The 16787-nt window shown below is 39.2% G+C and overlaps 3 protein-coding genes across 3 annotated transcripts; 2 read left to right on the top strand and 1 right to left on the bottom strand. All coding sequences in view use genetic code 11, as the record gives it.

Annotated features, from left to right (window-relative positions):
- Positions 1-476: 476 nt before the first annotated feature.
- EGR_00828 (hypothetical protein) lies at positions 477-3409 on the top strand (the record flags this gene model as incomplete). Its single annotated transcript, XM_024490077.1, has 8 exons — positions 477-689; positions 941-1026; positions 1417-1519; positions 1786-2011; positions 2241-2431; positions 2979-3047; positions 3180-3242; positions 3323-3409. The coding sequence occupies 8 exons, from the start codon at positions 477-479 to the stop codon at positions 3407-3409; spliced, it is 1038 nt and encodes a 345-aa protein (XP_024355480.1).
- A 216-nt stretch (positions 3410-3625) lies between these two features.
- On the bottom strand, positions 3626-5846 carry EGR_00827 (Kv channel-interacting protein; the record flags this gene model as incomplete). The annotated part of the gene is made up of 4 exons (XM_024490076.1): positions 3626-3673; positions 3712-3774; positions 4306-4541; positions 5702-5846. 4 exons carry the CDS (start codon positions 5844-5846, stop codon positions 3626-3628), a joined length of 492 nt encoding a protein of 163 aa, XP_024355479.1.
- Positions 5847-13600: 7754 nt separating this feature from the next.
- Positions 13601-14770, top strand: EGR_00826 (Synaptotagmin-2; the record flags this gene model as incomplete). Its single annotated transcript, XM_024490075.1, has 1 exon — positions 13601-14770. One exon carries the CDS (start codon positions 13601-13603, stop codon positions 14768-14770), a length of 1170 nt encoding a protein of 389 aa, XP_024355478.1.
- Between the last annotated feature and the right edge of the window lie 2017 nt (positions 14771-16787).

Here is a 16787-nt window from a genome sequence, read left to right as displayed (position 1 = left end):
AGAAGCTCACAACTCCTTAAAGCCTTTCTACGTCAGCGACAAGATAAACGGGAACTAATGAGTGACTTACGGTCAGCATGCCTTATGGACGGGAGCCGGCACCTACTGTCAAGGTACCAAGCCCCAAAACCGAGACGATTCGCCCACTAACCGAAGAGATAGCATTACGTGCAAAAATTAAAAGATATGTCAAATTGCTCAAATTAGTCTTTGAATTGTTGACTTAACTTTTCATTTGCACCAGCTGTTGCGTTGCTCTGTTTGCCCTGTTTCCAATACTTGAAATGTTCCTATGTAACTTTTTGGGTTTTGGTTGTGTACGTACACTCATACACAGTCTGAGCCGATTTTATCTGGTAATTTGGTTGGATTCTGATGTTTGCTTTTTCTTTGTAAATTTACTTTTATTTCTTGGGAAGCGCATGGTGGTGTTGTGTGCGCCACTTTCAAAGTTGTCGGGTTGTTGCGTTTGGGTTATGGTGCCGGTCGGTGGTGTGGGCTTTAAGTATTGGCGTAAGCGCATCAAGCCTCTTAGACCCTGGCTTATTGGTCTCCGAATTCCAGAAATCATAAAAGAGTTGGCTGACGTTGTTCCATTTATTTACTTATGCTGCAAACTATCCGTTGTTGAGCAGTCATGGGCCACTCAGCCTGGAGATCCAAAGGCAGTAATAGTGAAGGATAGAGATGTGGGTCTGTTCCTTGTTTTGTATTGTTTAGTCACTAAAGTTGTGTGATGGGCAATTTTGGATTGAGTTGTCGTTGAATGAAGACAGTGAAAAACTAATGGTCTGTGGGTGGGTACAAAGCTATGCACCTAGTTTTCAGAAATAAGTTCAGGAGTCGCTATACTTGCTTTTTCATTGTTTTCCTCAATGAGTATTCAATACATTACAATTTCAATTTGGTATGCCTTTTTTCGACATCCCTTATTCCTTAGGGCCGTTTTGTCGCTCAAGCAAGTGAGGTAAAGTTCGTCAAGGAAACTCATTGTCTTGAACAAGCCTTCGGTTCGATTCCATGCATGTAAGCTTTTTGTTCAATTTGTCGACCACTTACCAAGGTTTGGATTACCTGGTTTCCCAAGCACATCTTGGAGGCAAATGCTGTAATACTGGTTCACATTATTCAGTGACATTGTATTTTGCGAATGTTCTAAGGTAGCTTATGTTAAAGTGCGCGATCGCCCACGATTTTTTTAGGTGTTAACGAGCTTGTTATCTCTTAACTGAATTGCTCTTCCTCGTTTCATTAATTAGTAGTATCGAAACGGTTTCCAATTAGGCTTCATTTTAGTCACTCAGGGTAATTCTCTTGCTTTTTAGAATGACCTGTAAAGAAGAACTGCTTGCGCAACCTTCCACCCCGTAGGGACTTCGTTTTCATCCACCGACTTACTGTTCACCTTGCTTATAGACTGTCTGATGTTCCTGATTTAAGAGACTATTCCTTTGGGGGTGACATGAAAAAAAAAGGCCTGGGTATTTCGTGCTCCTGCAGTAACACTGGCATACCTCAGGTGAGTCCCGCTTGATCTCTTTTACTATTTATTCCACGTTAATGATTATTATCTTACTAGTTCCGGGGAATTTGCAGGATCGTGGTTAGTGAGGTGTGGATTAGCATTTAGTACTGTGAAATTTTGTTATTAACTATTAGTGTTGAAGATGTTTCATATGTAATCTATCTTCCGTTTTTTATCACCGTTTAGTTTCTTTTAAATAATTGCGGTCAAAGCTGGTCTGACTTTGACCGTATTAGACCATGGTTTCACTTCTTAAGTAGATGATTGAGGAGGAGCGATTGAACGCTGACAATGGTGTGGTTGTGGAAAGGCAGGACAATTGTGCTACAGTAGACCAGTGGATTCCCACTCAAAACGCCAGTGGTGAGACTCTAACTGGGCTTGCGGAGGTGGAAACGGATGTTTATCTGGATACTTCGTGTATCTATTCGCACCCGTTGAGTCCCGATGCCGTAAACACTCGGTCAAATGGCGCACCACATCGAGGTACGTTCGTAAAATCCATTTTGCCCCAATTTTACGGTTTGGCGATCAATCGGCTATTTCATTCCCTACACTTATGCAACAATCTTTCGAAATCGTGTGTCTTGCTACTTTGTGTACAAAGATGCACAAATATATTTGCGCTGATGCCGTTTGCAGTGAGCAAACTTTCATCCACGAATTTAATGAAATGTTGCTGATTTTGTGTTTATTCCCCTCTGCATATGCATAGAGGAAAACAGCAGGGATAGTCGGCTACTGAGCGAAGATGTTGTTTCGGGAACCGAAGGAGAGCTTGACTGCCCTAAACGCCTTTCTTGCACTCCACCTGAAAAAGTGATTTCCAACAGCGATATTCCGTTGTTCTGTGGAGACAATTCACCCTTTTTAAATGGTCCAGGTCTACGCACCCTGCCCGATTTGGTAGGTTGTAGATCAACCCATGCAGTTGGTATCTATATCTTTATCTCCTAGAGCATACTATCTTATAAGCCTTTTGTTAAATGACTGCTATGAATTTCTGTCATTGAGTGTGGTCTACGCCCTGACTTGCCTTATTGTTCTTTGCTACCGAAATTAAACTATTCTTTTTAACAAGTCCTGGTTCTAGAAACAACCTAAGTGATATTCGCCATTTCCTGTCTACACTAATGTCTATCTGCATCCAGTATTTTTTATAACTTTTGTTCTCGATGTCATAAATTGCGGCCTACCACTATTAACTATAATTACGATAAGTAGTTAACCGTGTTAATGGTAGTTGAAATAACTGTAATCTCATTCAAGCACTTAAAATACAGGGGGGTTCCTTTTTACTGAAATAAAATCTAATTCGCTTGAACACTAAGCGGCGTTAAATTCATTTCCTTTTGAGTGAAGTCTGCTTTGTTTTACGCAAAATAGATCATAATGTGATAATGTTTCATCTCCGTCACCTAGTAACGAATTTTACTGTCCACACCTGTTACAGAATTCAGATCGCCTCCGCCTTCTCGAAAATCTTGCAAATACTCCAGCTATCGTTTGGTCGACTGATAGGGTAAGCTCCTTCTTTACATTGTAATCTTGCTGCTTTGTTTTAGTCTGGCTTACAACTTGTACAATTAAAATGAATTCTTTAGCAACATTCTAAGTGGGACTTCCCTAACTCCATTTTCCTTTTAAAATTCAGTCGAGCTTTCTTCACTGGCTTGGTGCGCAAGAGGCAACGGTTGAAGTATGCTACCTTGAAGAGGTAAAGGGGTTAATCCATAAAATGTTTTACGGACATGGAAATATGGGGCTTTGCTGAGCAATTTTACAAATCATTTTTAGACTGTTCACGCGATTGATGAGCTGCAAGAGATAACGCCTGCTCGACCATTCTCAGAACACTTCATTAACTTTGCCTTTTCAGATTAGTTGCGCAACTTTTGCTGTCCGATGGTGCTTTTATTGAATATTTTGCATGTATTTTCGCTATTTATGTCTCACGTCAATGGGAATACTCCCACTTTTACGTATTTGCAAGACATTTCTAGAGCTTAATCTGGCGCCAATTTATATTGCTGATTGTGAAATGATTCTTACATTGCGACAACAAATAAAAGTGTGTACAGCAATGCATTGTGTTTGGGATTAGAGAGAGTTCCCGAATGCTTTAAGTGACTCCAGTATAATTTGATCCTAAATGGTGATGAGTGGCAAAGGCAATAATTGCTCACCTGAAGGCAGATGGTGATGAATTCCCTCCTTCCGATTTTGCCATCGCGGTCTACGTCGAATTTCTATTTCAAAAGGCAGACGTGCAATAGTGTCGATGTCAGGAGCATAAAATGGATGCCCAAATATGCTTTGTTTTGGTTCGTTATGACAAAAATACTTCAACGCTGCAATCAGCTATGAACCGTGCCCTTGATCTATGTCATGGGCTTTCATCTTCGTGGATGATAGTGTAACTTGCATTTCAGTTCGATACTGATCGTTACGGGACTGCTTTCATTGCTTTTTTGTTTCCGTCCAAAACAGACTTCCTGTTAGTACATTATGACAGCCATTTGCGCCGCGTTTTCGTTCCTGGGTTTTTATGCGTCTACCGTAACATTCAGTGCCAATCTAGAGGGGCCTAATAAATGATTTGCAAATGGCGAAGTAGTTTGCATAGTTTGGCTTCGGTTCTTGAAGAGTAGCTTAATCCGTTTTGCATAGTTTTGGCGTTTGTAAAAAAAGCTACTAGAAATAAATTTGTGTCAACTTATTACACAGCTGGTAAAATACAGGCCCCACCCCTCAAACATTCATTAAAACTATTATCTTACGTTGAACATCCAGTTCACCTTCTCGTCGATATCCTCCACAGACCCTCTGGAGCCGTGCGGTGCTCCCAGAAGGTTGTGCACGGCTCGAATGAGAGCTGTCAGCTCCTGGCGCGAAATGTAGCCGTCCTTGTCGAAGTCGTAGAGATCAAACACCCAGTTGAGTATTTCTTCTCGCGTTCCGTGCAGCAGGCGGGAGAGGGTTTGAACAAAGTCCTCGCAAAAAAAGTTGTCATCTGCTTTGGAATATTTGGTTGCGATGGTGTGTTTGGCACTCTCAAACGCCACGCATTATCAAAAAATGGAGCATTTCTTTTCATTGAGTAATCGTAACACGTGTTCATGGGTGGAGGTTTGTCTTAACTTACTAAGACGTATTCGTGACTGATGTCATCCGAACCGGGGTCATGTATCAAATTGACAACTTTTTTGCTTGCAACGTCGAGGCATGATGGCTGCCGGGCCCAGTTAAGCAATTCGGAAGTAGTAGAATTTTGTAATCAAGATTAGAATAATGTAAATGCTTACGCGCGTCTCGTTTCACGACAAAATATAGTTAAAAGTACTAAGATTATCGTAGTTTGAATTTTTTTACAATCACAAAATAAGTCAAACTTTGTTTATTACATCTTAGTCTATCATAGCCAAATGGTCATTTAACGCTACTTTTGTAGCACATTCTTAAAAAGTGTATGCAAATGATACGCTGGACGCTCGGATTCGGTAGTAAGATACTGCAGAAACATACCGAAAAGGTTATGTGCCCTCGGGAGCATTTGTCGAATGCATTGAATGTGAGGATTGCGTAGCTTTGTGACACTAAAAGTGGTAATTCAATTCGAACGTGAATCAAGGCCGTGCCTCAAGTTTATGCAAATGCCATCAAAATTATTTTACGATGCTGAACGCTTTAAATCTGGAAAGTTTTATTGCTCACAACCTTTCCATCGAATACATGGTGTAGGGGACGAGTTTGGATTAACGTCGGACGGCTTGTGAGAAGCAAGTGGTTCCTACTCTGAGACCTGAAGCTTGAAATCACTCTTATTGGCGCTTTCATTTTTGTGTTGGATGTGTGCTATTGTTTCGGGGTAATAATTTTTTGCAAGAATTATAAAAGAATACACCCATTAGACATCATGGGATAGACCTAGTAGTGTTCCCATTTTTTGTTGCTATGTTTGGGAGTTGGTTAGCTGTTTTGACCTGCCTGACTTACTGGCATGCATTGTAAAGCACTTGAGTTAGTGAAATTCTCGCTTTTAGAAATAAGAGGGTAGGGTTAACGCCTTGTAGTAAGGTGTGCATATTTGCGCAGGATAGATGGTTTTCGATGTCTGAAAGGACATACACCCGTCTCTATACAAGACAGATCAAAGGAATGCTGGTAATATCTCACCGGCCTCGTGAAAGACGTAGCTGAGAGCTGCACAGAATGTCTCCTTGGTAGCAACACCAGAATGGCAGACCTTCAAAAAGACGCAAAAGATAACTAGGCCGATATTAGAACGGGTCTGACCTCTGCACCTCATAAGGAAGAGCATATGCCTTGAGATGTTGCCTTTCTTTTAACTGAACATGAAGTGCTATTAATCCTTTGTCAAAAATTACCGAATCTGGCATTAGCGCATTTAACTTAATGCCTCTAAAAGGAAATCTCTTGGTAATTTAAGCAAAGATTTTTTGTTTTTGAATCTCATCAAATACCCGAAATAAGTTGAATGTGGTTTTTGGCAGTCTTTTAGGTTCAAAAAGCCTTGTTTTTAGCAGGTTTAAATCGAATCCTAAAGATGCTGTTTAGTGAAGTTTTGAATCGACAGCATTTGGAATGAGTTTTCTCTTTCACTATTTACTAAATTCATCTTCAAAACCGGCTAATGATGCAATATATAGGAGGCCCGCTTGACCCACTCTGCTATTTATGACGTCCGTGGTATTTATGTTGTTGTATTCTTTTCTACTTCGATCTATTAAATATAAATGCTATATTTGTTGGATTTTAATAACCTTGTCGGCCATCTGTAACACTTTCTACACATACTAGTTTCGTGACTTTCAAATTTCAGTGTTTTGGGTGGATTTTCATCAAGTATATTTTATCAACTATCAACTACACAATCTCAGAGGGCACATCCTTTTACTGAAGGTTGGTGTGTGAGAAGAGTTTTACTACCTAGTTGGTGTTGGGCTTATTCACAATATGGTGGTAAAAGAAAGGAGGCGCATCAGCATTCCTGAATTAATTTCAAATGCAATGACATCTGATGGATAACCCAGGCAACACTCCTGAGTAGTGGAAATGAAACTATGGTTAGTGATTAAACGGAAATATTTACAATCTGTCATTCATGACAAAAATGCCAGGCTTCTGTGATAGGTTACTTGTGTAGATGAACAAGTCACGATGTACTCAGTGACTTTAAGCACCGCCTTTTCGCATAAACTACTCGAGAGGAAAGTCATGATTCTCATCATTGGGACTATTTTACAAAAAAAGAAATGGTTGAATCTCTCTCGGGAATTATCTTTGTGTTGTCATCAGATTCAGCATGAAATTACATCGAGGTGATGAAATGAAATAAACAGACCTTTTGAGGACATTTAAATTAAACTTAGGGGCATTTTAGAAAGCATATTTGATCTTGTGTTAGTGGGAATAATATAAACTTTTATTACTCGTAGATGCTGCTCCACGTCAGTAACGTATTCTATCAGGTATGCCCAAGTTCAAAAAGCAATTTTGTTCGTAATCAATGAGGTGCATCAACTATTACTTTTTGAAAAACAGCGTCCAACGCTGCAGAACCTGTAACTTTTCCACAGATATTCTGGGCAATTAGGTAATAGCAAGCATAGTCTGGTAACTAAGCAGTCAAATTATGAGGAAAGACGTGCTTGCTAGTGTGATGCTCTCATTAATTGTTTGACTTCCAGTTTTGATAATGGGCCACTTAGGGACTCCGCCATTGCACTTCCGCCAGGCAGCCGGGTCTGCGGCCTATGGCAGTGGCCCTAAGCCCTTCTGTTCGTCGGCAATGCATATTATGCTCGAGTATTATTGCCTTCAACCGCCTTCAGGGAGATTTCAGGGCACTCGAATAGCATGTTCAATGCTGCACTATGTCATATGATAAGTAAACTTGTTTTGGCATGGCAAGGAAGCATTACGGCAATGCGTTTTTGGTTGCATAACAATGCAATATAATTTAAAGTTTATGGTCGAGTATTCATTTTGCTGTAACTTGAGTGAGCAAAGCCCGAAAGAAGATATAGTTTGACTATGCGACATTAAATTGCTCAAAAACGGGAGAACAAACGCACGTTTTTGAAGGCCTTGTAAAGGTGCCTCAAGTCATTTGCCGAAAATTTCGTTTGAGCCACCAAGGTGTGAAGTGGTGGAGGGGGCACATACGGACCCTGCCGCTTGTCTGAATCACAAACGATATCTTCGAAAAGATGAATGAAAGAGATAACCTGATTTGCTTTTTTTATGATGACGCCTTCCACCTACCTCTCTCTTATCTGTTGCCGTGTAGACAGAAGGGGACTTATGTATTTGTAATCTTACTATCTACGGAATACCTATTCATCCTTACACTTTAGGATTATGATTTTCCTGTTAGCCGTTATCACTTGGAATTCAAAAAGCATGGCTTTCTTGTTTTTTCCTTTTTAAACAAGCTTCTATTCCTTCTTTGTGAGAATCATTTTTGCATAACTCACGACATATTCCAACGTTTAATTGACTCGAAATCTATAGCAAAGGACAAATAGGATAACAGTTGATAACCATTTAGGATTGAATTCAGCATTGCAACTAGGAAAGATTAAATACTTTTGGTCGAGTTCAGCCTTGATAGGTGTGGCAAGAAGGGGAGCTTCATTGCATCCATTAAGCATTTCGCCTGCAAATATATTCGTTCTTTTTTCAAAAACAGCCAAAAGAAAACTAGGTCCCTTGTGTTTTATATTTTCTAGCGGAAATGACAAACCTAGTCGTGATTCAGAAACCCAATGTCCTCTTTGTATTGCTATCTTTAGCAGCTAAAGCGTATCATTCGAACAAGCTATAAAATTTATTGCGACGGTTGATTATTTCATGTTTCCAAATCCCAAAGAATGTATATATTTACGCGTATTCCTTCACTGTAAAAGTGAGGGACGGTGAATAGAGAAGGACCGAAATTTAGCATATGGTAAACAGTCCGGCCAATTTTTTGGCATGAATAATGGGAATGGCTGAAATGCATTTTCGATTAACCACACCCAATTACCTCGTCGCGAGCAGAAAGACTTTGCCTCCCACACATTAAAAACATTCGTCGAAACACTAAACAAATTTCCCCAAAATTATTTAACTTAGTCCGTAAAATCTGCAGAAATGCTATGGATAATTTTTTGTGGAAATTACTCCAATTCAAAAAGAAATCCAAAAATCACTCCGTTGGCCTCTGTTTTTTAGCCTTTAAAACTCATAGATTTATGCTTACTCGTTCATTGTAGAAGAAATTTATTTCACGAAAGACACTTTTATTTGAATAAGTATTGAGAAGTTCTAAACAGACATCTAAAACCTGTGTACCGGAAGGTTCCTTACTTTACAAAAACCAGCAGAAATATTCTTCACTGCCAAATGACTAGAAAATAGAGTCTAGTATTACTGCCATTCAGGCAAGTTGGACATAAAATGACATCAAAATACTAAAAGGTATGCAATTTCTCGTAGTAGACAACCGCTAACGCTAGTTATACAATGAATAAACCTGCCAACTTATACTGTTCCTACATATTTATTCAACCTGATTCGAGAGATATGAGAACAATGATAGAGATTCTTTAGTGATTTAAGTCGAACATCGCAACATTTTCCATATTACCTGAAAACTTCGCTAACGAGTTGAAATTCTGAATTTGACCACCTTTCAGTGTCATACCAAAAATAAAATTATAAATGTCGTTTCACAGGAAATGATAGAGGCCTACCTTTTTCGTGCTTCCCAGTAGCCACTGAGCTGTACATGTTGAGGCGCCCATATAAAGATAACTCTTCTAACCATGCTCGGGTTTAAGGTACCGTTTAAATAGTCCGGCCAATAAAAAGCAAGAACAGAGCCCTTGCCCCTAGGTGGCCAATCGTCGTTAAGAGACAAATCCATATTTTGGGCAGTAACACTTGTTGTATTGTCATAAATTAAGGGAGGGCTGCATTTAAAAATACGCGTGAAAACAGCGCATTAGTTAAATCTGCGTGGTGTCGCAGACATGGAATACATTCTCTAATTAATAAGGATTATGATGTACATTGTGAATTAATGTCATCCTTTGATGAATGCTGAGGCATCATAAACTTAAATCACTCTGTGCCTAACAAGAAAATAAATCATGAAAACCAAATAATTTGTAGCTGTTAGGGAGTATGCCCATTTCATTTCATGCGTGTTGATATTCCGAGAGAAATGTTGAGCCCTAACTGTAGGTATAGTAACCTAAACGACTCAGTTGTAGGTAAAAGATCAGTGCCTTAGTGGGAACAAAAGTATCCTGCAGGTCAAGCCCCAATCGCCTTTACCTTTTTGGCAATCGTATAAGAAATTACAGCAACGGAGAACAGAAGCGGTTAAAGGAATCTAATTTCCTGCCACAGACCTTTAATTCGAGAAAAACTTTAAATGACAAAGTAAGAGACAAATGTTTTCTTGAAAAAAACGGATTAAGCAAACCACTTTCGGTAATCAATGTACCAGTTAAATATATGTATGACCGAATGATGCAAAAGTTTATTCCCTGGGGGGATAGTATGCAGCGTTACAACCTGCTCTGGCAGTATTAAAAGGTTGTGTGTATCGTACAAAGGTGTCCATTTAACCCTCATTTGAAATTAACACTGACAAATATAATCGGAAAGATGCTGCTTGAAAACACTTGAAAGCGTGCCGCGTGTTTAAGGACTAACGAAGAGCAGTTGAGTGCTAAAATGGTCAATCGTTATGGAATACAAAAAAAGAATTGGGCCAAAAAGGGTTGGGATCACCCAGAGCCCTTCGTTATGCAAACAAAGTGAGCCCCTTCGACGTAGGTGCAGAATACAACATTTCAGCACCGCTATCCTAACTACTGTGACGGTTTAGATTGGCCCACCGAACGAGCCAAATGATTCCCCACATTGTTCATGATAAAAATTAAAAAGCATATATGATAAGCACTGTTTGTAAATTACAAAGATGTGTTGCTAAAAATCACATGTACTAAAGAGACCGGAAATTTGAAGAGAATGAACAACGAGGGCAACATCTATTCCAAAATAGCGGAAGTCATTACTCTAAAATAGTGATATTGATAACGAAATCTATGCTCGAAAATAAGTAATAAAAGTAGACTCGAACTTTCCAAATCGCATCTAACGTGTAATTATTAGAAAACAAAATACCTTTTTGCTCACAACATCAAATTAATATAGACTCGAAAAAACCCTTTTATTAATGCAAACTTTGGGACAAAACCTCCAAGACTATTGCCCATGTTTGGTCAAGGAGGTGGCAGCGATGCATAATAAGGACGTGACAAAAGGTTGAGAGGTCAGTTTTACTTATTAATTGCCTTAACAAAAGTTTGCTGAGGGGGAAATAGGCGCCCATGCTGAAAAATACCAAGTTTAAACGCTGAATTTGAGTGTAAATAGTTAGATATGAAAACACGGACATGAAAGTGGTGGGTTTATATCCCTAACCCATTTATTATTTCCATATTTTCAAAGATTGCAAATTTACTTCATTTAGAAGTTGCAAATTCATTCTACTTTTGAAAAAAAGACGAAATTAAGTCCCATGATAAGCGGTTGCCAGCGGAACAAAAAAAAGCCAAATGAGAAAACCACTCCCGCTAAAGGCAGTCAAATGGGTAATATCTAGTACCGGGTCTATTAAAAGAAGGCCGATGCTAAACAAATTGAACTCAACAGGACTTTCGCTAAGTTGTAAATATTTAAAAAACAACGGGACGCAATTTATCAGCATCTCTGAACCGTAACAGTGGAAAGTCATATTGGGCATATTTGGACGATAAAGTTTAATAACATGAAAACTTCTATTTGTGATGTCAAATTGCTTTTGTGATTATTGAGTTCCCAAAACGCAACCTTAAGAGTTAAACATTAAAAGGCTGTTAGCCACAACAGTTTTTTTTTCAGACAAAGGATGCTGAACATTTAATTTCTAATTATAATTCCCTCTAAATAATTGGAACGGTTACTTCAAGAACTCTCGAGATGACTGCATTTTTGTATTGCTGTCCGACTATATTCTCCCTGCAATCCATGAATGCACAAAAACCCATTATCAAAGCATTTAACCTTCTGCTTCCATGTGTTTTTTAATAAAGTACTTTCGCCACTTATAACAGTGGCCAACACCAAATTGTAATAATATCACCTAATAGAGACCATTCAAAGAGAGAACTAGCCTTGCAAAATCTAATTTTTCTTATTAAGAAAAAGACCATAACCACTAAGGCGAATCAGGATATTTAACAGGCAGTTTAGATGACGGCGGGTTGCTACTTAAAATAAAAAAGCGTAAAGAATCTCAATCTGCCTACTCTTTATTTATATGGGTTACCGACTCGTGGAAATAACAGTGTAACCCGAAAATATCTTGAACTGAAAGCAATCTTGAAAAGATTCACCGCAATTAGTACTTTAATATCATCTTAAATTCGTCTTCTTGGTGTACAATACATACATGACCTAAAAATTATTCGTTTCTATTTTTTGCTTTCCTTACTTGATCGAGCATTATAACTAAAATGGCCACTTGATAGGAAACGGTTGATCAGAATTCGAGCACAGTTTGAATCACTTTTTAAGCACCATTGCTCATTCTATATGGAAAGCATAATAGTTGAAATTTTAGCTTTCTTCATCTTTTAGTTAAAATATAAAAGGCCTGTCAGAGGGGGTTATTGACTAGACTCCTCTGTTTCTTTCATAATTAATTGCAATCTTAAGGCTGAGGAACTTGTTAGTACCACTTTCCTATGTCACCTCTTCGGAATGCTAAATCACAACAGGAAATCTATTTTAAGAACAAACTATTAGATTAGACCGAAACGCTTCCAAGACAAACAAAAATTCTAAAGTTTGATGTAGCGTCCTGAGTCTTTTCTAAAATTGTAGGAAGTCATGGCCATGGCGCCAAGTGGAAGCACAGTTTGCGGAGCCTTAAGTGATCAAACGCAGTTCAGTAGACTACTAAAGCATTACAGTCAAAGCTATGCAAAATGGAAGCGGAATTTTTTGAAATTGCAAAAAAGTGAGGTTTATGCTCTGCTTTTAGTCAGAATGGTAGTAGCTGGAATAAATTTCCAGTTTAATGCAGCGATGTTTACAAACACTTTGAAGAAACGTAGCATTCATGTTTTATTTATAAATATTACAGCCAAATTTTCCCCTTCGGGTACTTTTTATCTTTACTGCTTCCTCTCAAATTGAGGTGCATTGAAGTAATTTCTCCAAGTGTATGACAAGTCCGTGATGCTAAAACCACTTTGGTAATTTAGTATTTTTGTCATTCACTTTAGATTTCAACATCTCACATGAGAGCAAGTCTTCGAAGGGAGCAATTCTCCCAAGATGCAAAGCTTAAATTAATAATGAAGTTTGTGTTGGGCTAATGAATTTAATTATTTTAGCAAAAATTAGTTAGTTCAGAGTTTTAAATTAAACTTTGCCGACCAATATTCGGTGGTCAATTTTACGAACTGAGACAGTAAAGCGGTAGAAATCAGTTTTATTTATTTACTTTTGGGTAAATTACTTACCCAAAACGACGTAGTCATCTTCAAGTTCATCAATCCTGGGACGTTTCAGAGGCTAAGACTTTTCTTCCAGTGGTTTTGGCTAATTGGATCATGTTTCATTCTTGCGTCCGGTGTGAGCTCTTTTTAATTTTTTCATTAATCCAAAACAGAATCAAATAGTATTAGGTCAAAATAGCCTTTTCCTTGATTCAGAGGGTGGATCATAAACCAGTACGACTTTCCGGTTTTTGCATATTCAGTGGTTAACTAGCGCTCCGACACGACATTACAGAGTATCCAATTGCATTTGTGGCTTGTGCATAAATTTTTTTCTTGAGGCACACTCATGGCACACTCTCGAGCTCGCCGTGTGGATGAACCAATCGGAATCCAAAGGCGTCTTTTCACACTTTCATCGACTTAGGGGCAAAGTTTGTGCTCATTTTCTGCATCATTGGTTGTCGATAGCGCTGCTATTCATGTTTTGTGCTTTTATTGCTGAAACATGATCACGAAGGCGGTCACCAGCGTAACACAATTCGCTACCACTCCCCAGCCCGATCATCTTATGTCAAACTCCTTCCTCGCGTGGTCTGGTGGCGTTCTTAACATTACCAACAGTGCTTTACTCATCTTCGTTCTCATCCTAATTTTCATCGCTATAATTCTCGGGTGTGTTCTGCTAATTTGTATCTTCAGGTGTTGCTGCTCCAAGCGCCAGAAACACAGACCTACCTATCAGAAAATGCCATCTCTTTATGTCGATCAATTGCCAGGTCAGGGTGGTAAGGTGGATGCCCTAGGGACGTTGGAGTACTCTCTCGAATACAGTATGAAGACAAACGAACTGAAAGTGGGTGTCATTCAAGTTATGGACTTGAGTGCCAAGTCGGCCTCTGATCAGCTGGATCCCTATGTTAAAGTGATTCTCGTCATCGATGATCCCGTCGACAAGCCCAAACCAAAGCATAAGCAAAGGTCGCCAATTTACAAGACGGACATCAAGCATAACTGCCAAAGCGCGTGTTTCAATGAGCAATTCAGCTACAAACTGCCTTATGATTGCCTAAAACGAGCCCATATTCGCTTGATTGTCTATGACTACGACTCAAACTTGAAGGATCTTGTCGTTGGTGAGGTGTTTGTCAGTCTGGAGGCGATTCCTATGGAGAACTACGTTGGGAAGACGTATGAAGCTGTGGGATATTTGGGCCCATCATTAGGCGCAGATGATGAGCCAGGGCAACTTTGTATAGTTCTCAAGCAGGTGCTTCAATCAGAGGAACTTCATGTGCACATTTTAGAGGCACGCCAGCTGGCGCTCCCTCTGTTGCACGGAAAGCGGTATCCAGATACTCAAGTCTCGGTTACTCTGCACATTGGAAATAAGAAGCTTGCCAACAAAAAGACAGGCTTCCGTGAAGGCAATGTTAATCCTTATTTCGGCGAGACCCTGATATTTAACGTGAGACGAGACAAACTTATAGTTGCAGATCTGACATGTAGTATCAAGTACCGGGCTCATGGAGGACTGCTAAGGACCTTTGGAAAGGTTCATCTTGGAACAACTGTGAACGAGGCATCTAATCAGAAACAATGGAATGAAATGATCCAGAGCCCCGGTAGACCAGTAGCTATGTGGCATTCCATTGTTCCCAAGGTCGAACACCACTAGACGCTAGTTAACCTTCATCACTCAAGATTCTGCTTCTTTTGAACCTAGTGTTTACTTTAATCTTCCATTTATTGCGTAATTTTGACAGTAAGCTTATGCATGATTGAGAGAATGCAAGTGTGCATCGTCCTTACTAGTATTTATGCTTCTCGGTTTGAAATTCACAAAAGCCAGGTACGTTATAATGTGCAAAGCTGAACAGCACTTTTTTTAAATGAATAATTTTTAACTCTTTAGGCTTGAATATTTTGGTCGTAGTACCAATTAGATCCTCGCCCTTTATGCGTATGTAGATTGTCACCCCATCCGCTTTAAGTTCGTTATCAGAGTTAGTATCAACCCCTTTAAATTGTGTTATTTTTTTAAGCCGATACTTTTTTAAACGTACCCATTTTTAATTTCAACTCTAGTGTCTTACACCACACTGTGTCATAAAAAGTATCACTGAGCTTAAAACGACCTTATCTGCGCATAACCGATACTCTGTCCTGTAGTTTGATGCAGCTCACAGTTTGGCATATGTAGTATTTGTAAATTGGTGCACGTAGGTTGGCGATAGTGTAAAAGTCCATCTTTCAGAAGATGCATTAATTTGCCTACCATGCTTACCGATCCCTCCATCTGAGAATGTACTAAGCCTAACTTCTTTGTCACCACAACACATGACTTGATTATCTTCAGTCGGCTAAACGCAAGTTTTGAATTCTTGTGTACAGCGATAAGTTGGCATTTAATGCTATCATGCCTAATGCCGTTACGCCATTTAGTACCCACCTCTGCCTGCCTGCTTAATCACTCGATTTGATAAGGACCCCGGTACATTAACGAGCCGGCTCTTGTATCACAGTTGCTTATCACGCCCGATGAAATGACTCAAGTCGAATATTTGAAATGGTTATAATATGTAAGATTGCAAAACGCTCTTGGATTCGAACGACATGACCTAGCAATTGGTTGTGTCAAAAAAATAACGCTTAGGAGGGAAAATTCAAAATAGGCGATCGACTTACAACATCGACTGGCATTTAGGCGCCCATATAGAGGAATCGTGCACACTGATAATCCAATTCCCTGAAAAGTTAAATTACGCACATTCATCAGAGCTTTTGGCAGTATGCTTCGTAAAAATGATACATTTTATCAAACAAGTCTGCAATAACTAATATCGGTAATTCAAGGTTTCCTTCCTCCAGGCTCTGAGTAATGTGCATTGCATGATTTCCTAACCTGCATATACAAAATCAAAATTTCGAGCGAATCCATTCCTTGCACATACGTATGCATATTTCGAAGTCCCTTATTGGTAAGAACTCTGACCCGCATTAGAACTACCAGCATGCGAACTGTGCGCATGCTCCAGTTCAACTGCATGAGGACAGGCGATTCCCACTGCACTGAACCACCGAATCCGGGTGGGACTGCGTTACACAACTAATGCTTAGCTAGCATTCAGGTCAGCAGTATCTGTTCATAAAAATTCCGTCGAATAAAATTTATGGATGTCAACCATTAACCCAATTTCCACCTTGGAAATGCTTTCCAAAACTTCAAATCTCAGTGCTTAATTTGCGTAGAGGATTTCTGTCTGTTTAGGTACTTATTGTAATGCATGGACACAGATACACGCCTTTAGAGAATAAACTGGAACCAAAGCTGTGAGCAAGAAGTAGACAACACTCATTAACAAATAAAAACTCCTTCAGAAGCCTTCAGGATGAAATCAATGGACTTGATGCTGTTCGGCTATTTCGGAGTTTAGAGGTAATTTGTCTATCGGGTAAAATATCAAACAGATCAAGGCAAATAAAAACCTAAAATGTTCGATAGAAACTAGAAGCAAATGTTAGTCGAGAAAATCTGTCTGAACTTATGAATTTTCCAAACAATGCGATTTGATTGCAGCAGTTTTAGCAATTGCGTGGATAATATTTCTATAATCTCTTATTGTTCAGAGAACATTGCTTCATTTTTTTTGTGAAATAAGTAGGTAATTCATTCCTGGAGCCTCTGTGATATT

Source organism: Echinococcus granulosus, assembly GCF_000524195.1.
Source record: "Echinococcus granulosus chromosome Unknown EG_S00003, whole genome shotgun sequence".
NCBI lineage: Eukaryota > Metazoa > Platyhelminthes > Cestoda > Cyclophyllidea > Taeniidae > Echinococcus > Echinococcus granulosus.
This window is presented reverse-complemented; position numbering and strand designations above follow the sequence as displayed.